This window comes from Pithys albifrons, chromosome 4 (assembly GCF_047495875.1).
Source record: "Pithys albifrons albifrons isolate INPA30051 chromosome 4, PitAlb_v1, whole genome shotgun sequence".
Taxonomy (NCBI): Eukaryota; Metazoa; Chordata; class Aves; order Passeriformes; family Thamnophilidae; genus Pithys; species Pithys albifrons.
The window spans coordinates 73276720-73301203 of NC_092461.1; the positions used below are offsets into that span (position 1 = coordinate 73276720).

At 43.0% G+C, this 24484-nt stretch overlaps 1 protein-coding gene across 8 annotated transcripts in view; it reads left to right on the top strand.

Moving 5' to 3' along the window:
• The first annotated feature begins 1146 nt into the window (after positions 1 to 1146).
• The window catches only part of GAREM1 (GRB2 associated regulator of MAPK1 subtype 1), a 121572-nt gene continuing 98234 nt past the window's right edge, over positions 1147 to 24484 (top strand). For all 8 annotated transcript variants that reach the window (XR_011697746.1, XR_011697745.1, XR_011697747.1 and 5 more), the window contains exon 1: positions 1147 to 1605. Coding sequence is in view for 1 of the 8 variants with exons in the window: in XM_071554601.1 (XP_071410702.1) it covers positions 1485 to 1605 (121 nt within the window). In the remaining 7 variants the exon portion in view is untranslated. The remainder of the gene's footprint in view (positions 1606 to 24484) is intronic.

The window sequence follows — 24484 nt, forward strand, 5'->3', positions numbered from 1 at the left end:
TGTATTTTCAAAGCTCAATTTTTAAAAATTTTTAAAGCTAACTTTTCAAGTAGGTAGGATCTAACAGCAGCATGACTGAGTGTAGAGAATGAAGGTTTTTTCATAGTGCTGGGAAAACCCAGTGCCAAACTGTACAGCCAAAGCATGGACCCATAGCAGGATGAGGTTCAAACCAATCCAGATCCACTTAAAGCATGATAACTTGGGTTTTCAGTAATCCTCTATGCTGACTGGCTACCACGGTCTTTGTTTCATCATGGAGGCCATGGATAAAGTCCCAGTCTCTGTTTGCAGCAGAGCAGAACAAGAGCATGTCTGTCTCAGCCCTCCTCGTGCTGGCGGTGCTGTGGCACCAGCAGTGACAAAGGCATGCAGCAGCATCTGGCCCTTCACCCAGGGCATGGGGAAGGGCAAGTGGCGGCAGAAGGGCTCTTCATACCACAGTTCTTCCCTGAGCTCTGCCATCCCTGGCAGTCTCAAAGATAGACACCGCAGAAGATGCAGCCTGGAGAGAGATGTTGGCTGTGGATGTTGTCAGTCGTTTTAGCAATCACTGCAAGGCACTTTTATGTTTCTATTTAACAGTACAGCCCTAATTGTTGCCAAGTTTATTGCAGTAAAATAAACAGTTTTGACACAGATGTGAACAAAATAACCTAATCACAGTAGTGCTCACCACGTGGGAGTTGGCTTTTCTGGCTTCATTTCCCAGAGTTTCTGCAGTCTGGCAGTCTGGAAATCAGAATGCATAAAAGAAAGGATAACATTAAGTATCTTATGAAGATCACGTAAGACTTCATCGCAGAAGCCACTTTGAAGGGAGAACGAGTAGTTGATTGATTACAAATTTTCAAAATTTCCCGTGGTCTGCAGACCTCTGAAAGCGCAATATATGCAACACTTGCGTGTGCTGCAGCAGTGACTTGTGTGCGCTGCTCTGCGCACGGTAATTGGCGCGGACACGCGTGACTCAGGTGAGCGCCGCGGGCCGCGGTGTCGGTGCTGCTGCTGCAGTCGGGCGAGCGGTCGGAGGGTGGAGCGAGAGCGACGGGCTGCGGGTCTGAGCGGGCGGGCGGGCGGCACTCTGCACTCTCCCTTTCGGCGCGGGGAGGGGCGGCAGCTGCGCAGGCGTTGCTCGCACCCTGTTGATTAGTCAGTGCTGGGATGGCGCTTCCTGGGCCAGGCGCGGCGGCGGTGGCGGGCGGCCCCCGCCGGTCCCGGGGGGCGGCAGGAGCAGCAGCAGCAGCGGCCGCACACGCAGTAGCAGCAGCACACGCAGCAGCAGCAGCAGCAGCCGCCGCCGCCGCCGCAGCGGGTGCCCCGCGGGCCTCCCGCTCCGCCTAGCCCCGCGTGTTCCCGGGGCGGCTGGCGCTGAGCGAGCCGGGCTCTCCCTCCCTCCGTTCCCGCTCCGCCGCCCTCCTGGCTGGCAGCCGCCCCGTCGGCGCTGCCTGTCTGGCTGCTCCCTCTGCTCCCGGGCCGGGAAGATGGACCCCGGCCCGCCGCTGGGCTGCAGCCTCAAGGACGTGAAGTGGAGCGCGGTGGCCGTGCCGCTGGACCTGCTTGTCAGCACCTACCGCCTGCCCCAGATCGCCCGGCTGGACAGCGGTGCGTGGGGCGGGCAGCAGCGCGGCCGGGGCCGGGCGGGCTGCGCGGCCACTCCCGGGGCACCCCTTCCCCTCCCTGCCCTCGCCTCCCGCGGCTCCCCGGGCGCTCCTTGCGCCTGGCACTGCCCGCAGCGCGGCTCGGTGCGCCGCTTCGCTCGCGTCGGGATACGCGCGGTGCTTTGCATCAAAATACCTGGGTCGTGTCCGCCCGTCCCCGCTCCATGTGTGTCTGCGGAGCTGAGCTCGGTGTTTGCTGTCAGCTGCCTGCCCTGCTGAGAGAGGTTCTCGCAGTCCCACCTTATGAGTGGAAGGGCATTTGCAGCACTGGATAGCCAGTGCTGCGATGAAGTGGTGCTATAACACGGCCAAATAAGAAGGGATATTAAGTAGCCAAGTGGGCTAAATTCCAAGTGTTACACTTCACTTAGAAAGCCACGGACCTGTAAAAACAGTAACGTGAGAAGCCTTTACAGTCTCCAGATAACTTTTTCTATTACAGTTCACTTGGGTCTCACCGGCAGTTTCCCAGTCTGCAGCTTTTTGTTTACTTCAGGAAATAAGAAACAAGCCTGATAGAAGAGATATGACAGCAGCCTTTTACCTTTCCTAGATCCGTGTCTTAGAAAGTAATGTGTCTACACAGACAACTAGAGCAGTAGGGGGAAATTTTTACGAAGGCTCAGACAGCTGCTTTGTAATAACATGTATGTGCATTGCATGGTGGCTCCGTGAAAACAATCCAACTCTCTAAGGGAATGCAGAGGATAACCCAACAAATTGGGAAAAAAATCCAGGGTTTTTAATTCATTACCTTATGAATTCACCATGTACTTCCACAATGTAGTATAGAGCAGTTCTTGATTTATCAAGTTTTTGCATTGACTTGAAAAGTAAAAATTTAGTACAGGCATCATCCTCTGTTATTCCCCAGTGTGCAGGTCAGGATGAGGACTGGTTTATTACTTAACAGCAGCTTCCATAATCTAATGATGATTTTTGATTTTGTCTCTTGATTTTGCAGTACTTTTCCTTGCATTTGTAGTGCTCTCAGAGCTGGCGCTCAGGAGTAGGTTAAAGAAAAGCTTTTTACTCTTTTAACTGCATCTGCCTGTTCTTCATGCTGTCAAATGTGTGTTGTCCTGTGAGAGTGGCAAAGTTGGTGTGTTACGGAGTTCCTCATGTAATACCTTCTGTCACTAGACACAGCTAAGATGGCCTCCAGTCACTGCCCTTAAGGCTGTCAATGTACTTGAGATTCCTGGCAGTGATTCAAGCTTTAACAGGATGCATCTACTGATGACTTATTAATTTCCCTCTCTGTGTCTTATACTTCCCTACCTCCCCACTCCTTTTGACTTGCTTTATTGAAAGGGACCTGAAAGAGCTTTGTGGGTAGAGAAGGTTTATGGGCTTTGAAGCAAGCAGTTTTGGGGGGCGGGAAGGGGTGGGTCTTGTCTTGGACCCAGTGTTGGGAGTAATTGCTGGGGAGATGAAGATGGTGTCGATTTTGGACAAAGGCTTTGTTATCCCGTATACCACACTTACAGCATATGCACAGGCAAGTAGATAAATACAGAGCTGAGCTCTTTTGCCCATGCCCTGAGATGGCCAGACATGAGGCAGCTGTTGGTGTAGGTTTCCCTCCAGTAGCAGTTCAACCTCGCACTAAGCCCTGCCAGGAGGCAGGCTGAGGTACAGCCCTGTGCTAAGGGCTTTGACTTGGAGCTAGTTGAGGTCTGGCCAGTTCAGAGGCTCTTGGGTCTGGTTTTACTTACATATGGGTTTACTTTTAACTTCTGGGACTACAGATGGCAGACGAATCAATATTTTATAAAGAACACAGACGCCATGGTCTTGGTGATACAAAGAGAATGCTTTTCCCTTTTCCACAGGAGATTGTCTTGCAATAAGAAAAAGTAACTATGAATCGGCGCATAGTCTTCTACAGGAGGAAAGTTAGGAATGTACAATGTTTGTGGAATTGACTGGAGCATGGGCTGTTGACAAATGGTTGCTCTGCATCCCTGTCCTTGTCTTGCAAGGTTAATAAGTGAGCACTGTCAGAGAATTTCTTGATGCAACACTGAAGAAAATAAATGCCAAGTCCAATCCAAATGTGTGTCATCCAATGCTTAGGAAGTTTAAGGCTACCTCTGTTAGCAAAGTCGCTCTTGTGCCAGTTTTGTCAGGGTGCGGCTTTGCCTCTAGGTCAGGGTTCGCTTACACAGAAATGGCCTCATCTCTTCTTTAAATGCTGAACTCCTCTCCAGATCAGCGGAAGCTGCCTGTGTTTTGTGCTGTTGGAAATCACCTGTAGATGTCTGTCTTCAGTCACCTTTTGATTTTGTAGTTGGCCTCTGTCTTTAGCAGCGAGTTGTTTCTAGGCTGGTTCTTTAGTTATCATGAGGTTTTGTGAAAGGCAGAATTTGTTTCTACTGTTGGTTCAGGATGTAGGAGAAGGATTATAAATCTGGAGTTGTATTTTCTTCAGAAGATGCCAGTCTTGCTGTGTTGTTTCTACATTTCTTAATGGAGTTTAGCACTAGGTGGATAATGTTCTTAGATGATACCCACACAAGATCTCCAGTTTTTCACTGTTGCTTCACCTTGAACCTTCCAATTTGAAGGGAGAGAAGGGGTTTGCTGAATGCAGTTTTATTCTTTGAACTTGCATGTGTGGCTCCTGGAAAAATGCCCTTAAGTAATTCAATTTGATTTCTTGACAGGATGAAGTTATGAAATATTTATATACACTAAATTTGGTCCTCTCCTAAGAAGGGAGGGTTTTTCTTGATGGTACAGGAGGAAGTAGTCTGGTGTTACATCCAGATACAGTTGTAAGCAGGTAGGCATCGGTGCCTACATTATCCATCTAGAAATGATAAATATGTCAACTTCTCTTTTTTCAGATTAAATTTTAATACTGTGTTTCGAGTTATGCCTATGGATGCTGTTACGTCATAAATCAAATTTTGTTAATTTTAATCTGTTCATGTGTTTTAACACTTTGCTGGCAAATTTTGTTCTATTCATTGAACAAATAGACAAAAAAACACCAAACCTGTCACTCTTGAGGTGAAGTAAATGTTTGGGGTTTTTTCAACATCTGTAAGAAATATTTCTAGATGGTAGCTCTAATACAAAACTGCTAAAAGAGTACTAAACACCATACCAAAGAAAATGCGTGGGCTTTATCTCACACTTGGAATTCACTGAGTGGGTTCTTTCACGTGAAAAGAAGGAAGATTTAAACAGCAAGAGAGGAGCAAACTTTGTGCTGTGTTTTTCTTGTCCTTCATCCCCCACTCCCCCTCGCCGCCCTCCAGTCCTGACTTGCATTATCACGGCTGAATCCCACCCCAGTGAGAGACTTGTGGGTGGGTACAGTGGGGGAAAGATTTTGCTCTGTGAACCCGCAGGAGAAAGAGATCTTATCAGTGTGGTGATTGCAACAGGGCAAAACGTGAGCATCGCTGGTCTGTGAGAACCAGGGGTGCACATGAGGCTTGGCTTGGGTCTCTTCAGACCATCAGGAGAAAAAACTGTGGCTGTGTCCTGTTGCTGACACGGAAACAGTGTCGTGCGTGGTTATCTCAGGGCTTTAAATTTCTGTTAATTATTTTTCTAAGGACAGTTTTGCAGGGTGAAAGAGAAATGCTATCAAGGTTAAGATCTGGAAAATATTGCTTTGCGTAGAGCTGAGTTTCAGGCCAAGCATTTTTTTGTAAGCTCACTGCTCCCTTTGGACTCCCAAGAGCCTGTCATTCTTTCTCTTAGCGGAACTCCTGTTTTCCCAGACACTTGCTCTGTTTCCACAAGTAAAGAGTAGCCTTTGCTAGTAGGTAGTGGATATGAACTGGAAGAACTCGCAGAAATTCACACTTTGTGTACAAAGGCCAAAGTTTCTGGGAGTAAGAGTGCATGGGATCCTCTGATTTTTATGGGTTTTTTTGGACAAGGGATAAACATATTTACACATGCTCAAAAAAAAAATTCAAAAAGTTGTTATGGAACCTGGGGCTCTTGGAGTCAAACATAGTGCCACTTCTCAATTCACAGAGAAGCGATTCCCTACTTAGCATGGTAGGGAAACCATGCCGAACTTTGCTGGAAGTGAGATCATGGATCTTGATGAACCACTGAGACTCAGAAGGAAATTCTTCCCTATGCATTGCAAATGTGCTGTAAGATGAAATGACAGAATTAGTGGCTATAAGGAAAGGACTAATCTGTAAAATGGATAACACATTTAAAAGGTTATTTCTTCTTTCTTACCCCTGAGACAGCTCATGTGCATATCAGCAGTGGGTGAATAATGAGTTTGTGCTGCTGTTGCTCCTGGGGATGAAGGGATTTTCTTTACTTATTTATTTTTTTTCAGATTCTCTTTTTCTCTTCCATTTTAAAACTTTTTCATGGTGACATCTGTCTACCCCAGTGATGTTCAGGGCCCTATTGTTCTGTGCAGCACATCACTGTAGAGCTGATTCCAGTTCCACATATCTGGAAACAGAGCACCCTCACATCTTATCAAAGAACATCATACTTAATAGAACAGCATGACTGTGTACATAATGAAAATTTTGTCTTGCGTCATTCCGCAAATGTGGGTTATCTGTGCAGTTAAACAATACTTCAAAACTACAAAGAGACTTACTCTTTAAAGGTCTGAATGCTGCTATCGTGCTCTAATTGTCTTGAATGACCTCCTTCTTTTGAGAAGGTAGGGCAGGGTGTCTCAGTAGTCCGTTATTGAATAAATCTTTAAAAGGCATCATGTGAGGGTTGGGCAAAGCTTTTCAGTGGACCACGAAAGAGGTTTCAGATATGCTTAGACCGGGGGCAGTGACTGTGATCTGATTGCCCACTCTAGGTGGGCATCTTATGTACTGTGGTGTGGTAGGTGACAGTTCTCTTGTATTGGGCAGACAGACAAGTATCTCTGATTTGAAGGCAAAATTCCTCAAGATATACATTATATCCACATGGTTTGATTTCTTCCTTACGTGCTGAGCAGCTTTGAAACTCCAGCTGTTTATTCTGTGCATTCTGCCATTAAAGTGTAATCTCAGAAGCATCTCCTCCTTGCTTCCTCTTCTTTCTTGCTTTACTGTGCGGTCTGCTGTTTCCATCCAGACAATTGAATGAAAAAGCAATTGTCAGGTTGCCACTAGCCACTGCTTCTGCATTTTTGTTTTACTTGTTTTTTTTTTTCCTTCTCCCCTGCTGACAGAGATGTCTTTCAGAAACATTTTAGTGAAAAAGCTATTAATTAATTTAAAACCTGCAGCTACCGAATGGTGTCTGTGAAGATTATAGTGCCCTGCTGGAGATGGAGGCCAGTAACTTGGCAACACCTATTCCCAGGAGTACCACAGGTATCCAGTAGGGTAGACAGATTTCAGCAGCATATCCATTTTACGTTTAAAAATCCATTATTTCTTTGAGCTGTTTTTATGGTTGGCAATGATTCAATGTGCAGTACTGTGTATTCTGCATTCTTTATTCAGCTGTTTGAACCCTTGGTAGTGTGGAAGGGTTCCTAAGATGGAAAAGTTGCCTTACTCTTATTTCTTGCATACTTAATAGATGTTCATATTCTTCTGTTATTCAGGGTGTGAAACTACTAGCTCTTTGTTTCAATTTATAAAGTTTTGGCTCTGTTAGGTGAAGCCTTTGTGTATGTACCTGAACAAACACTTCCTGGGTAATTCTGCAGTGTAGGGATGGAAAGTTGAAATGCCATTAGTCTTTTCTTAGCTGGAATTCAAGTGCTGTGACTTTAAATCCATGGGAATTTTTCTTTCTTTTTTTCCCCCCTCCATTTAAATTGCATCTAGCTTTCAAATATGGCACAAGATATACATAAAATCAAAGGTATTAAGGTGCCTTGAACAGTTAGTAAAACCCTTAATCGTAAAAACAAAGGTGGTTTGATGAATCATATGCTGCTGTTGCAAGGAATGGTTTAAGTCTAGCATAGGAAAGAAGGGTTTTGTTGTTCTCTGCATTGTCTGTAGGTGCTGTTCTGGAACTAGGTGTTCCTGGCTTTGGTGATTATGTGAATTGGCACTCTCTGTAATGCCCCAGCAAAGGCAGCTCCAGGGAGCATGCCAAGACAAAGTGCTGGAGGATATTGGACAGTGTGGTCTGGTGCTACAGGATTTGATGGAAGTTGTGGGAAGAACTGCGGTGTGTTCCAGTCATTTCAGTGGTGGTTTGTCAGCAGCAAAGGGCATGGGTGTTGCTGTATTTCCTTTTGGCATTAGGAGTAACAAGTTGGTTGGATTAGGGAAACTTAAGTCTCTCCCCTATAGGAAAATATTATCATCTTAATGTGGATTGCATATGACTCAAAACCAACCTTCATTAAACTCAGTGAGCCAATATTTCAAGTCTGAAATGTTTTGCTTTTAATGATGCTTCTCTTTGGAACAAGTTTTATGTAGCATTTGTGGTCTACAATTTTCATACCATTTGCAGTATGAAAAACTTGTGGAGTGAACTTCACTGTGCCTCCACCTGTAAGCCATGTCTGCTCACCTAAAGGGCTTAGCACAGAAATGTAAAATTGAGGTGTATTAGCAGATTGAAGAGAGTGTCTTTACTGAGGATCAGGGCCACATCTGCTCTGCAGTCTCTGAGGTGATGTGCACATCAGCATGAAACTAATAAATCACAGCTTTGCCAGGGCACCTGCAAGCTTGGCTGAGGCTTTGCACTAGCAAGAATAACTGCTAAGTCTCTGTCTTCTGTACTGCTGCTGCATGGTGTATTGCTCTGCCAAGCTTGGTGCTGCATGCTGGGGGCCAGAAGTGTCTGCTGGCGGTGGGGAGGGTTTGGAGTCCAGCCTGCCCATCCTTCAGGTTGTCTGTTGTGCGGAGGGAGATGCTCCTGAGCCTGTAGAATTCACGCTGAGTGGATCAAGCCACAATGAAGACATGAAGTGCCCAGAGATTGCTGCTGGAGCTGTAGGTTCTGGGTGTGTGGGGAATGCTGTGTTAGACCACAGCATCTGCATGCCCAGCCAAGAGCTGATGGGATCTCAGCAGAGTACGGTGAATGGTGATTTTACCAGGAAAAGCAGTAAATCTTGTCACTTAAAAGGGGAAGGTCACTTGGAGCTTCCTGAAAGTGCAAACTTGCAAGAAATGCAAAATTGCTTGAAAGGTGCCCTTTTTGTTTGTTGGGTTTTTCTTTCTTGCTGTTATAGTCTTGTTGTGATCATGGAGAACTTGGATGCTTGCATATTTCCCTGGTTTGTGAGAATGTTGCTGGGCTTCTAAAGAGAGCCAAGGATAAAGATTTAAATATGATCTCAGAGACTGGAAGATGTCTAAAAGTTCAACCTATGAAGTCGATACTTGGTTTCCTTTATGCCAAGGCTGAACCTTAGTGATTCAAATATAAATATTATGTAAAACACAATATACTGCAATTCTGTTTGTGAAATGAGCAAGGAAAACATTGTGGTGGTTACAAGGAAATTGAGGCATTTTGCCTTACAGTCAGAGATAAGGGAATGGGAAAATTGGAAGAAAAACCCCCTTTGACAGGCCACTATGTGTGCCATGTGCTGCTTTGCTTGCTGTCTTGGTGCCTTCATGGCACAGTGTCTACCTGGCATGGGTGAGGATGTGGGTCAGTGGGTGATAAGGTTCAAGGGACAGGCCAGGAGGCTGCGGTCACTGTCTGAGAGATCATCAACCCCTGGCCAGGATGAAGTGTTGGGGGGTGTGTCCTCCTGAGGGAAGGTGCTGAACCTGAGGCTGTGTGGGGACACAGTTCTCTGCAAGAAGGATATGGGCTAGTTGCACAGAGATTAACCACCCTAAACAGAGTGAATAAGCCTTCATTCTGTCCTGAATGTGCAAACTATGCGCCCAAGCCTTACCCAAAGGCACAAGTGGAGGAAGGTCCCTGTGTGTAACCTAAGCAGGCATTTCAAAATTGTCCCCCAACCCTGTGCTGTGCTGCCAGGGTTGCTGGTGAGCACTGACTGAGCTGGACTGCAGCAGTGCACGCTTGCCTCGCAGCTGGTTCTAAATACTCAAGTTACTGACTTCCAGGAACTTTCAAAGTAACTCACAAATGCTTGGATACCCCACTCCTGTGTTGGTTTTTCTGTTTGCAGCTTTTTTGTTGTTGCTGTTTCAACTGGCAGTTTTGCTTATTTGCTCCACTAAAAGTGAACACTGACTATTCTTTTTGCTTCCTGGCACTTCATCGTTTTAGAGATGAAAGAGGGAAGGTTGGGGTGGAAAGAGGAAGGAAACTTTTTCTCTAATGAGTGGGAGCAAAAAGGCACATGGGCATAGATTTGATCTTTTTGTCCAGCTTTCCTGTTGCATCTTTTAGTGGGTCTCTTCAGGGCAAGATTGGGTTTCAAGGAACTCTTGGCTCCAGTCTACATCATTCTGCAGGCTACTGTGCTGCACTTGTGGACTTCCAGTAGGTGTTGCAAGGTTATCTGCAGTCATTTCTGAGGTCACTGTCAGGTAGAACATTCAGTACTGTCTAGCAGTGACAGAATGGAGCAGTGCAAGAAGTTACTTCTATTTTTCTGTTATCCTTTCCTGTCTTTAGATGGGATAGTCCTTAATTTCACCTCTTCCATCTGTTGTATTGTCTTCCTCCAGCTTCTTCTAGTTTCAGTGCAAACTCTGCTTCTTCGTCCCTCCATGCCCTCATCTTTTTGCTCTGTGCCTTATTTTCCCTCAACTTGGAGATAAAAGGTGTTTCTTGGACCAGAGAATATGATGTTTGTGTGTGCATGTTTCAGGAAGGATAGCTGTGAATGTGCTACCAGAAGTGAGAAAGCAGCCAGGGAAGGTTATTTCAGGAAATTCTAGAGACTGCAAGGTTTCTGGTCACTGAGACCAGAAATTGGAACTACAGCTTGTTGCTGTTGGAAGGAGACATGTTATGGGCTTTGCTACAGAGAGATGGTTTTTATCAGTGCAGGTAACATGGGATCTTCCCTTGTGCAATCTGTTGATATGCATTGTTGTTTCACTTCAGTGAAGGGAGTTTTGCAGGACTCAAATGAGATTTGGTAGGCTTTGCATGTAATGCTCCCTTTTCTCAGGCAGTGCTGACTGCTTGCTCAATTTAGAGAACGAGAGTGGGGATGCTGTGTATTTGTAGGAATAATAGTAATCCTTATCCATTTGTTATATGATGTGCTGAGTGAAAGGTGAATCTTATGCGTTGTCTTGGTTTGAGGGGAAAAAAACCAAAACAAAATGTTTACCCACAAGCAGGGGAGGGGGCCTTCTCCACAATAATCACACCACTCTTTATCAAATTTAAGAAAAAGGAACTTTAATATAAGAAGGATAACTGTTCTTAACTGATATATATATATATATATATATATATATATATATATATATATATGTAAACAGACTAGTGCAAACCGCTTCCCCAACACCACAAGAGAAAGAAAAAAAAAACAACAACAAAACCCAGCAGGTATTTCCTCCAGGAGGAAAGTTATACTTAAGCAGTGTCAAATGTCACAGTCCGGCTGGCTGCGGAGTGAGTTCCCAGTAGTTCCCAGTCCCTCTCCAGCGAGACAGACGAGTGATGAGCTCTCAGATGAACTCTGGGTCTCTTGTCCAAGATGAAGGAAAAAGAAAGCTGAACGTGGGGAACCACCACGTGTCCTGCAAAAGCAGCTGCAAACCTCTCTCTCCCGGGTCACTGCCCCAGCCGGGGCGGGCAGGCCGTGACAGTGCAGACGGTGGTGAGACTGGAACAGAAGCCGGGATCCCAGATGCAGGAACCAGGAGAAACAGCCGCGGCGAGAAGAAAAAACAGCGTCTCAGCCAGAAGCCCCAGCAGTAGCCCTCAGAGCAGCTTCCCTCCTCGGCAGCCACCGCTCCCCCATTCCGCCCAGCTAAGCAAGGAAAGATGTCCCCAAAACCAAAAGAGACAAACCTGCCCCCATCCAAGTGATCAGCAGTTAACTACTTCTTTTGTTAACTGCTGGCATGGGCAGTTAGTGGCAGGGGAGAGAATTTACATAATAATCCCAAACTACAACACGTGTATATCCCTGCTGGTTTCCAAAACATTTAATTATTTCTGCTTCTTTCTTAGCAGTTTTGTTGAAGCTTCAATTTATGCAAAGGTCAAAATGCCTCATTTCTCCTAAGAGGGGACTATAACCACAGACATGAGTAAAATCAGAGATGTGAGTTGCATTTATGTAAATTCATTATGGTCAGAGGTTTTTTTGTGTCTTAGTCTCTGAATGTGAAGCAGGAAACTCATAGCAGGAAAATACAGAAAGCCTCAGCACATGTGTGACTCAGAGAGCTGATAGGATTCTGTATGAAAATACAAAATATGACTCATTACACACCTGTGTTACTGCAGCCACTGGACCCAGGATGTGGCTGTAGACAAGCAGCAAAGCTGCAACAGCACTGCAGCTGAATGTAGGGCAAGCTGGAGATTTTTCTGTTGCATATCTTATGGGTTGCAGTGTCAAATACCATTTGGATTCCTGTCAATATATAACAAAATATCTTAAGACCACATTGCCTGTGGGCAAAGATAAATGTGCCCTCAAGGGGAAAGTGAGGCATGATGGTCTTGTTTATTTCACTCTGTATTCTGCATGCTGCTTACCAACAGAAGCTTTCCTATTCACAGGAGGAGTTTGTTTGGTTTTTTTGGTGCCTTCTTAAGATCATACAAATATTATCAAAGAGCTATTAAGAGCTTGTCCCTTATGTTATATTAAAAACAAAGCCATTCTTTTTATCTTGCAATTTAAGTGTAGGTTTCTCTGAAACAATGGAAATAAATTGCATTCAGGATTGAAAGTGTTGATCAGTAAGGATGTAGGGTCAACCTTGATTGTATTCCTTTTGTTAGTATTCCCATATTACTCAGAAACTCTTACTGTTCCAGAATGCAACCAAAGCAAACAGGTGCCTAATTAGAGTTGAGCATTCAAAACTTCTGTCTGTGTATGGAGTCAGCCTGTGTTTGAAAAGACGTTGGTGATATTTGGATTTTTCTCGTTTGAACAGAAGGGACAGAATGGACATAGCTAAAATGCAGAGGCAATGGCAGTTCCAACAAGTGGGTGTTCTGTGTGCACAATCCATTAGTGCTTGCTTGGTCTGTGAGAGCACGGGGAGGTGGGCCAGGCCACTGGGCAAGCAGCCAGGTGGCAACCCCACTTCAGAGCAGAGCTGAACTTTTGTTCACTTCCAGCTGTTTTTATTCCATCCTTATACAGGCTGCAAGAAAAATGAACGACGAATTAAATGTAATGATGAGTTCTCTCAAAGCCAAAGAAAACTATGCTTGAGCAGCTCCTGCATTTGGGCTGCTGTATTGTTAATTGGGAGCTCATCCAAGATACCCCAAGTTCAAATGGGGATCACTGCTGAGCAACACAAAGTGGCATAGTGTCTCTTTAGGACTGGAGATATATAATGAGAGGACAGAGCATGTTTACTTGGATACTATTTTAAAATATCATCTAATTATAAATAACTATCAATGGCAGCTCCCCAGCTCTCATGCTGTGCCCAGGAAAAGTCTGAATGAATAGACTGTTTTTCTGTCTGCCAGGACAATCTAGAATTACATTCTAGCTCTTAAATCAATGAGATTGGTAGGATAAAAGTTTTCTTCATTGGAATCTGGAATCTGGGGAGCTTTAGCTAGCTTTCCCTGACCAGACTCCCAACCCCACTGTACACGGTGAGAGATGACTTCTGCAGCAGCTAAGGGGTATAGCCACCTCCAGTTTGGTAACTATTAAAGCAACCATTCTGTATCTGTGCTTGGAAATAAAGAAGAAGTCAGTAACAGCATGTAATGCAATGCTAAATGCTGAGACCTCCCACCTCTTAAGTATTAAACTTCTTCATTGAGGCATCTGATCCTAAAACAGGCACTTAGAAGTGTATCCTCTGGTGGACCTCACAGTATTTATAGACACATCTAAGCAGGAGTTCTCTAGCATAAGGAATGCCTGCTTCCTAAGGAATGAAAGAAAACCTTGTCTCTTGATGAAGTATTTAAAGGAGCTGATTTGGATGGCAGCAGGCTGCTCAGAGGTCTCATTACTGCTGTGTTTTTCTTTTGGTCAGGTAGTGTTGTCTTTCTCTGTATCTGTACCTGTCAGACTGTTTATGAAAGCTGCTCTTTCGATTCCTCGTTTCCAGGCCTGGTGCCTGGATTTTAAAGGGCAGATAAATATTTTAATTTTTTTTTAACCCTCTCAACTTTGGTCATGAGAATTCAAAATGGAAAATAAACTAAACATGGGATCAACATAATTCTTTTCTCTCCCTCTCTCTGGTAACAATAAACTAGGCTGGAAGCTCTGTTGCATGCAATGAAAACTTATTTGGCTTTCTCCTCAACATTTCTGTTCTGTGACCATTTCAAGTGTAGTTAAAACTCATCATGCCTTGCTATTATTCTTAACCCTTCAGATTTGTGGCCTTCAGTGGCTTCAAGAGCAGAAGGCTTTCTTCCATAAGAATCTCAATTTTTAATCAATTGAGGGAATCTAAGATATTTTTTCCATTTTTTTCACTTCAAATATAAAATACCATAATAAATAGTTGGCACTATTCAATATGTTGCAGGGTATCAGAATAGTTTGAAGAATTGCTGAGATTTTCTAGGTGATCTGTAAGTAACCATGGTGCTTGACTGTTTTGTTGGATCAATCTTAGAGCTAAATCTGTCATAAGGATACAGCAAATCTGCAATTTACATCCGATGATGCTCAATATTAATAAGAAGAGTAAATATGATAGTAGCAGAAAGTTACTGTGTTTTGGAATGTAAATGTTAAGATGTTGTACTGAGTGGTTTTTCCCCCTGTGTGGGAGTGGAGAGCAGTCTGTGTTGAAAGATGTGTTTTGGCTTGTTTGGCTTGAATTCATAAAATGTAAGGTTTCTCATTCTGGGATGTTTGTTCTGAAGGCTTGAAATAAACGCAAACAAAGCTCAATGAAATCTGTGTTGTTACTACTCTTGCTTTTTTTTTCCTCACTAGTTTCCTTATGAACACAAAGAAAGCAAGATGCCAAGGTTCAAACTGTGAGATTGCTAAAGTCAGCAGAGCGTTTACCGTCAGTGGCAGTGGCACCAAAATTCCACTTACTGCTTATTTAAAATATTTGTTCTGCTCTTCCCTGCAGTAGGTCAAACAGATTTTTTTTAAGGCTCACTGAGATGCTGTCTCTATGTATTTGGAGCTGGAGAAAACCTTGTCTTGGAACAAACTGGATTTTTCAGTGGATTAATCTGTCCCATAGCTTTGTAATGAGATTATGGTTTATGCTGATTTGTTGCAACAGTACTGGTATATCCAGTCATTCCAATAGCAAAATGCTAATCCTAAAAAAATAAATCTGTCTTCTTGCTGGGAGACATAAAAAGAATAGGGGGATGGGAGTTTCTGCTCTCCTGTTAGGTATTAGTGAGTGATAAGTTCAGGATCAGTTGGATTGAAGCAATTTGATTGTATCAGGCTTTTGCAGAGGGATTGGAAATTGCAGAAATAAATGCTTATCTCTTTTCTCCTGATTGTGAAATATTTAATGGTCATCCAGAGCAAAGTTTGATCACGGTACTGTGAGGCCGAAGGATTACATCAATGCATGAAGTACCCTAAGTAGTAATATTAGGCAATCTGAGGGTGATGCTGTCCCTGCTCCTTCCCTGCAAAGCATGTAGGGTTGGTGAAGCAAACTGGATGTCCTGTGCAGACAACTGAAAATTCTTGCAGCATAGCCAACAGCAGTCGTGTTTCATCCAAGGGAAAAAGTGTACAGTGGGAAAAGGCTTCATCTGGACAAAGTATTTCTTAAGCAGATGCATCTTGCTGAGCTCTTCCTGAAGCTGCAAGAAGATTCAGTGTCTCTCCCTGCACCATCCAAAGCTGAGACAAGTGTAATTGCTGGTGACAGACCTTCCTGCAGATGTGCAGCTCTTGGGCAGCTGAGTGTCTCACTCTGGGCTATGTGGTTGGATGGGTCTTGTGGACATTTCCTGTCTTGTCTCTGCAGTGGAATAAAAGAGATTGTGTGAAACTCTTGGTAAGTTTGTGAGGTACAGCCAGAGCTGGCTTTGATGCCTGAGCTCCCCTGTGGCTCAAATAAAAATATTTTTTAAAATTTAAAACTTTTTGTACTTTTTTGTAATGTAAACAGCAACTCTAAAGACCAGTAGTTTGAGTCTTAATTTGAGAGACAGCACGCAAGATTTTCAACTAATTTTGCCTGAGCTTTCCTGCTGTACTTGCAACTTTTCCCCTTTTCTTGCTTTTGACAGAAGAAGAAAGAATATAACTTATCTTAAAATCAGAATAATTATGAATCCTTATGCTGTCAAGGGAAACTTGACATTTACTGGAAGATCTGGAGTCCATGCAGCTGATAGAAGGTTAAGTCAGTATTTGGATTTTTTTTTTGAGAGAGAGGTGCCAGATGACAGTTTGAATCATGACAGAAGTACTGGTTTATCCAGATAATAGGAAGCAGAAGAAATTAATGTGCTGCAGGAATGGAAGTGTTAAATGGAAGCACATACTGGAAACTACTTGGAAATTTGTTTGACAAGGAGGAAGGGAAACTGAAAAGTGAGGCTGATTATCCACAGTCCTAGAGATAACTGGAATTTTTATTCCAGACCCTTGTGTGCCAAGCTCAAAGATTGTGTAGCTGGGCACAGAGCCCTCTGCTTTCATCTTTTCCACTATACTCAGACACAGACAGTCAGATGAGACCACTGTCAGGCTTTCCTAATGAATCTCTGCCCACTTTAAATTAAAAATTTAGTACACTGTGTTTTGTAGCCCTGAAATGTTTAAATTTTAACCTGGGTTGGGTTTATTTTGGTCGGATTTTTTTTCATGTTATTCCTAGAAACTACATTTGCTCCTAGAAATTACAATATTTACCGTTTTAGCTCACTGTCAGTCTGTATTTAGACTTTGCATGATACACTTCCCTGCAAGTTGTTGTGCTTTCCTTTAAACAAGGAAGTTGTCTGATCAGCTAGATTGTAATTTTTAAATCAACCTCTTTTTGTGTCTGTGTGGAATAACAAAGTGAGACTGACAACATGGAGAGACTTTCATAGCAGGTTTTTCTTCAGTAGTAGTGTTTTCTACAATTGTGTGCTCTTTTTACTTCTCTCTCATTATACATTTTATGCAAATACTCCAAGCATCTGTTCAGTCAGAGTGACCAAAAAAAAGAAAAAAAATTGAAGTCTAATGTTGCTACAAGTAGGCTTTATCATGTAACTAAATATTTCTGGGGTTTCCTTTCCTTCCTTTAAGGAATGTTACAAGAATGTGAATTTTTTCCATGCAAATTCCTGTTGCTCCTTCAGGCTGGAAAATTTGGATGGAAAATTTGAACTTTTTCTCTTCACCTACATATAGACCAGTACTTTTGCGAAAGAAATAGAACTGGCAGGCTGAACAGTTCATGGAGATTTGACTCAGAGTGCCAAAGCTAAAGCAAGCAAACCACTCTAATTTAATATTTATTACTCTTTGACATTCATTGAGGTATGTCTCCATAGATAAATACCCAGCAGCCACTCTTGAGTATGATGCAGCATGCAGAGAACAAAAGGTTTGACTTCCTCACTCCACCCTCTCTCAGAGTTCAGGTAGAAGTTGTCATAAGGAGAGGTTGCATGACCTGCTAAGTAATAATTACAAGTTAGTCCTAATTTGAATATTCGGGCTTAGCTTTTGTTTCTTCACCCAAAATGTAAATTCCAAACTTGTCCTTATAAAAGATGAAAACTTTAAATATCAGTGAAATGGTCTGTAGGAGAAGAGGCAGCTGTTCTGCCAGTGAGGTGTTGTGGCAGTAAATGTGACTGAGTGCTCGAGGTGGTGAAGGATTGTGTGTTTTCAGCCATGTGGAGGTCTGATGGACGCTGTCCTGTGCAGTGTTGCAGTTTCAGTCTGCCTGAAACAGCAAAACCGCTTGATGACTTCAGATGAAGTCGATACTTTTAATGGAAAAAAGAGCATTTGCTCACTTGTTTTTCACCCACTCTGAGTCAACTGCCATCAGATAGTCATGTATGATGGCAACACAGGTTAACAAATAGAATATACTACATCTATCTTCTACTGAGTTGTCACATACTAATTTCTTTTTTCTCCTCTGTTGTATGTGTTAAAACCAAAGAGGGTTATTTAGGCATATAGTCTTGTCCCCTAAGTGAAAGAATTCATGCTGCTCTTTGAATTCAGGCTCCAATGAAATCAGATGCCAAGATTCAAGAGTTTGGAAAATTGACTGCTTAGAGTTCTTTTCCGTTAGCCTGTTGCCCATGCTAACAATTTAGGTGGAGTATTTTGTCTATGTTTTTCAGAGAACTTGTGCTCTTATTACCATGAAAACAACACATTCAGTACAGTGCTGCTGTAGCACTAGTGGTGCTTCCATATGGCCTGAATCTAATGAGCCCAAATTGAAATGAACTGTGAACACTATTTGTGATGCAGCCTGACACACATCTTTTATGGCTTACTTGTTCACGTGAAACAAGAAGTTGCCGTCTGCTGTTTTTCTGTGGATTCTTATGCCTTGTTTTTTGTTGTGTTGTATTTCAAGAGATTAGAAGCCCAAACAAATAACTGGCTGAACAAGAACCAAAGTGCTGAGAGGTGTGTGAAGATTATGTAAAAGAGGTGTCCATCAGGGAGACGAAACACAGACTCGCAGATGAGAATGGCCCTGAGTTATGAGTGAGGTTTTTTTTAAGACTAAAGGAAGTTGTGGTACCCGGCCTGGTTTTAAGACTTGGGAGTACTGCAAAGTGTAGCTTAGAAAGCCTTGCAGGTACCTGTGATGCTCACAGGCCCTCACTGCCAAAGGAGGCTGAAGCTGGTGTGTGCAATACCTGCATTCATTGGTGCTTGGTGTGCACTGCTGGGTGTTTCTAACCTGTGTATGGACCCAGGTGTGCTGTTTCATCAGTGCTGGGCCCCAGGCTTCCCAAATTTTAGATCGGGGACCCATGAACTTTTTTGCTGAAAGGAGGCCTTGGCTTCAGCTTTTACCTCCTGTGGATCTTCCAGAATGGTGGAAAGAAATCAAATTCATCTTAAAGTGTTATCTTCTGTGGGAGCTGTGTGACTAGCTGTGTCTGTAGAAACACAAGCTTGCCTTTCCATAAACAAGACAACTTTTATAAATTTACTAGTGCGCAATGTTGTAGGTTTCTTCTTTTGGCATGAAAAAGCAGTGCTGGCATTTATATGTGCTAGCAGTGTGACCTCCCTCTGACCCAAAACATCTCTTTGCACAGTCATGAAGTCTGTAATACTGGTTTTTTGGGTTCTTTTCTTTTTTGTTTTTTTTTTAACTTTTAAAAAGTAGTTTATAGGTTCATTTCATACTGGCTGGGGCTGTCCTTTGTTTTTCACAACGCGGTAGGATAATGTTAAGGTGCATGTTAATGCATGGCTTGTTTGGTCCTCAACCAGGGAAAGTCCAGTGAAGCTACATGCCCAGTGGAGCAGATACCATCTAAGTAGGGCTCCTCAGTGCAAAGACAGCATAAGAAATAAGAAAGAACTTTACTTGTTTCTTTTTTCTAGCATCTAATCATTTTACTTTCTCTTAGCTTTCAGTTATTGCAATATAAACCCTCTTCCCTTTTAACATTATCCATGTGCTGACATTTCTGCATAGCTCCTTTGCAGCAGACCCCTCACCTGACCAGGCAACCACCTCTTTTTGCAGTTGCACAAATTAACCCTTCATTCCTAACAAATGTTAGTGCAAACTCAAGTGGGGATAAAGTTGAAGTTATTCGTTTGCATGGTTTTGTAGGTATCTAGCTGAGCACCCACTGAAATTTTTAATATTGCTGAGATTTTTGTATGTAATGATATATAATGTAATTGTGGAACATTAGATGGAATAATTAAACTCACCACCTACTTAGCTGACCAAGATAGTCTGGGTGATGTACTTAATTGTATGGCATCTGTTGCCTGGCATGCAGATGGTGTTCAGGCTTAATGAAAACACATGGCCTTAAGTCTTGCTGAGTTCTCCCTGGGGTTTCTCAGGCATCTTTTTCACCAGTTATTTCACAAAAGCCATCTTAAGTTTCTTGTGAGCTCCTAGTTCTTTTCTGTAAGCCTTTTTGTTCCAGGAAGAGCAAATTCAGCATGCTTGAACTGATCTGCAAGGGACAGCATTAAGCTCACTTTGCAGTCTTCTGTGATGAATGAGATGGGTGGAATGTCTCCGTAACCATCTTTGTGGCAGGAGGAAATGGTGTCTAGTTCATCTGGTGTGTGTAAATGGAATCTGTTGCGTCACTGGAACCTTGCATGCAACTTCTTTTTCACTGAATTACCTTGTTACCTACTATTTTAATGTCTCCAGATGCAAAGCTTATGCTTTAAGGCAGTGATGCAAACTCTTAGCTACGATGACAAAGAGTGTGGCATTATAAAGCATTTATATTCCTGTAGATCACTGCTTATTTTTAGCAGTGTAGTTTCTGTGAGTGAATGAGTCATATTGGCCTGGACATTTTGCAGTGACTTGAATGTTAGTTTTTCAATGCTAGGAGGAGAACCTTAAAAATTGGGGTTTGGTTGTTGTTTTTTGGGCTTTTTTTTCATTTGTTTGATTCATTTTCTTTAGTGGTTGGTGTTGAAAAGTCACTGTTGTCTTTGGCAGACAGAGTGTGTGGGACCTGTGTGAATTTTCTTTTATGGACATTAGGGAAAACCTCTTCACTTAAGAGGGTGGTCAGTCACTGGAACAGGCTTCCCACAAAAGTGGTCAGGGCATCAAACCTATCAGAGTTCAAGGAGTGTCTTGGTGATTCTCTTGGTCTTATGGTTTAGTCTTAGTCCTGCGAGAAGCAAGGAGTTAAAGTTGGCGAGTCTTGTGCATCCCTTCCAGCTTAAGATATTCTGTGATCCAGAAGGAAGCAAAGAGGAGGCTGCAGAGCTCAGACTCTTCGAAATCGGAGTGGTCGTCAGTTCTGAGGCTTTACCCCAGACATTTGGGAATTGTGAAAGGCTAAAATAAATAAAATTGCATGTCTTTCTAAAGTAAGCAGTGGCAACAACTTACAGAGAGGTCAGTGCTTGCTTCTTCCTGTTCTGCAGCATTGACATATATAAACTCAGTCCCTGGGCAGGGCTGACCTCTGTTTTCTCACCTGGTTCTTAAAAACTGAAAATGAAAATAGAAATTCATCTCTGAATTTTAGATCAAAGTATCCTGCTCCCAGTCTTTCCGCAGTTGTTAGCTGTTGATTTGATATTGGAGTGTTTACAGTGACACAGCCAAGATTTGCCAAATGTGGATGATCCAGTTCTGGAACTGGAAAGAATTCTTAAAGAAGTATTGGCATTTAATGTAGGTGGTATTTAATAAGCATGGGACTCTTAAGCAATTACCTTTTTCTATAGCTGTATCAACGTATGAACTATTTGCCTTTCCTGGTCAGTATCTGCCTGCACCTGCCCTTCAGCAAGGGTGGCATTTACAGTATTAGAGGTTTTTATGAATTGTGTGGAAATGGATGATGTAATTAAAAAAAACATAATGAATCTTAGTTGCAATGAACACGTGAAGACCTATTGCAGTGCTGCTTTGGTGGTGCAGGGTTGAAGTAGCCCAAATACTGTTTGTGGTCAGAGTGCTTGTGGGAGGACAGCTTGTGATGGAACATACAGGCTAAGTTTTCAGTTCAGAGGTGTGAGGCTTTCAGTCTCAGGCAAGGATGGGTGTTGATGTTTTATTTGGGGTTTAGGCACTGTTACCAAATCATGGGTTTCTTAGTCTCAGGCATTATTATGAATAAACTTGACTCATATTTTGGAAAGAGGTAGGCAACTTGGGGAAGGGTGGGGAGTTGCATTTTATAATTCTTTGCTTCTCTGACTTTCATTTGCAGGGAAGAAAACCAACATTAATATTTGCATGTAGATTCTTTGTAGTGGTTTAATTATATTCCAGGCATGGGGGCTGTGGGGAGGAGAAAGTGAAAAGGTAGAGCTAATCCATACTGGATCATAAGAGACAAAACTGCTACTAAAGATGAGTGGCCTGTGTTCTCGGTTTTCTCATGGTGTCTTATTTTGATGTAAGCAGGAGCGTAGGAGTATGTTGAATAGGTAAGAACAGAGTTGTATAGTTGATGAATGTGAGGACTGCTGAGTTCTCTCCCACAAAGCTAAAATGTGATTAATGGAAGGCTTGCTTAACTTGTGTTACTGAGACAGAGGGAAAATCAGATTGAATGTGTGGGGCTGTTTTGCAAGGCATGGCTGGCCGAGAAAAGTGTAAAGAGCTAAGTCTGGTCTGGGTTGGGCTGGGAGCAGAGTCATGTAGCAAGTGTCAGAGGTATCTCTTGCCTGGAACGTCTTCTACTCCAGGAAGAAATGGCTCTAAAAGCAGTGACCAAGTCTGAGTGGGGAGACAGACTAGAAGAAAAGGGAAGAGAGTATGTATTGCCGTGTTGTGTTGTCCTCAGTCACATTTTTCTCCCATAGCATGGAAGCCATCATTAGCCAGGTGTTTTTGCAACTACATAATCCCTTGGTGACAAGGAACCTCTTCCTCTAAAGCAACCCCAGGAATCTGTCTCGCCCATGGTTAGGAAAGATCAGGGCTTGGTAAGGACAGACCTGCCTTTTGTGAGGGAGCCAGGGGGAATGTCAGCTGCCTGTCACATCGTTTCCACCTTCTCTCCTTGGCTTAGTCTCCTGTGGCAAAGCACAAAATTCATTTCCGATGTAATTGGTTGCAGCAAATAATTGGTGTAATAAGAATTGTGGTTTCCAAGGTTCTGTTTGAAAAACACAGCTACTCCAGCTGCCGACTCAGTTACATAGCTACTCCTGGGCCTGCCTTACTAATCTCTTCTTACACTCACCTGTCCCATCCAATTTTAGTGGAGTAACCACTTTAACAGATCATGGCATGCGAGCCTTGACTGGAAGCACCTCTTCATAATGGGTGTCTTTATTTTCCTGAGAATATCTTTCTCAGACTCTTCGAGGGTGACCCATACTGTAATTATTTCCCTGCAATCCTGGATGTAGAATCCAGCTTTCCTTTAGGTAATGCTCTGAAATTATACCTACAGCTTGTAAGGCAGAGAAAAAGCATACCAGAGATGCTTTGTATTTTATTCTGAATTTTTTTACTTCTGGCAGTGAAACTAGTAAAATATTAATTCTTCCCTTAGGTTTCATTGGTTTGATTTTGTTGTGGGACAGAATAATTACTTGTTGCCACAGATTACAGGAAGCATGAGTGTAACACTGTGAGCTGAAACATGAGTTTCAAAAAACACCATTTATTATTATTATTATTATTATTATTATTATTATTATTATTATTATTATTATTATTATTATTGTTATTATTATTTTACTATTATGCTTTCCCTCAAAATTGTAAACTTCTGCTGCACACTGAAGATAATTTTTATAAGTATTAGGAATTACCCTGTGAGCAGAAAACAAGAGAAACAGGAAATGCTCAAGGTCTGAAAATTTGCTAAAATTTAGCTGATGCATGATTCCTCCAGCAAATAGATCTGAATTTCTTTCAAGATATGATTGGGAGTTTTCTGGTGTAGCATGGCAGTTTTTCCACTCTTCCCTAGGCTTTCCAAGGTCCCTTATCCCAGCGTGGGTGGAGGGGTGATGCTTCCCAGGGATCAGGAGCTGCTGTTAAGCAGCCTGCCTGTCTGGGCTGCCAAGGAATGTGGTCCAAGGAACACTTGGAAACCAGTTTGTGAAATGGCCTGTTTACCTGGAAGCTACTTTCTGTGCTGTGAAAAAGGAGCTCTGTATACCTTTTAATTTTTTCAGGGTTTTTTTGTTCCTCCTCTACACCTCCATAATAGTAGTTTATGCAGTTAGAAATTAAAGTCCCAAATCTGCAAAACAGGAACTTTCCTTAAGGTTTAAGAGGTCATGGGACAGCAGACCCTGGGAAGTCCATTTACTGGACTGTGCAGGTTGAGCCAGGTCTCTCCCTTGTTTAGCCATATCCAAGTTTCTGGAGAAAACAAGCAGAATCCTGCGGCCAAGAGGTGTCAGAGCAGATGATTGTAATGGTTTCTTTTGATTTAAGATCTAACAATTCTCACACAGCCAGTTGCTGTGTTTTGAATCGTGTAGGAGGGTGCTTTCTGTTAGAATGGGAGCATGAAATCAGGCAGGAATGGGGTGTGTAGTGGCTGTTGCCTGCGGTGGAAAAGAGTGCCTGTTGTGGGTGCATAAAAATCTCAGTGGGAAGTAGCTTTCCTTTGCAGAGATTGCACAGGGGAAGTGTCTGCTGCCCTGGGCTGAGGAAATTCTCATTCTTCCACTGACTTTTAGGAATGTCAGGGGACAGTGAGGGGATAGTGGAGTTTGCTGTAGTAGCTGAAGGAGATGGGTTTTGTCCAAACTTGATTCCAGGGCTGAACTACTTGCGTTATTTTTGGCTGTAGCTGCAGAGGGCTGGTGAGAGAGAAGGAAAACGAAATTTAAAACTCCATTATTCTTGGCCTGTGTTTTGTGTCTACTGAGTGTTCCTGAAAGTTCAAGTGACTGCTTTAAGATACCTCGAGAAACGCTGGGGTTTGTGTGTTTAATACAGAAGCATACTGGGCAGGGCTGCAGGTGTGTAAGAGCAGTTGGTCATGATGCGCCCTGCTCCGTGAAATATTGTTCATGTGTCACCTTTGACATGTATAGCTGGCATTTTGAGTGGTCTGTCTAATATGGCTCTTGCAATTGCTGGAAAACCAAGCAAGGCATTCTAGTCGGGTGCTGTAAACTGTGGAGAAGGGGCAAATACTTGGCAGAAGTGCAGGGAGTTGGTAGA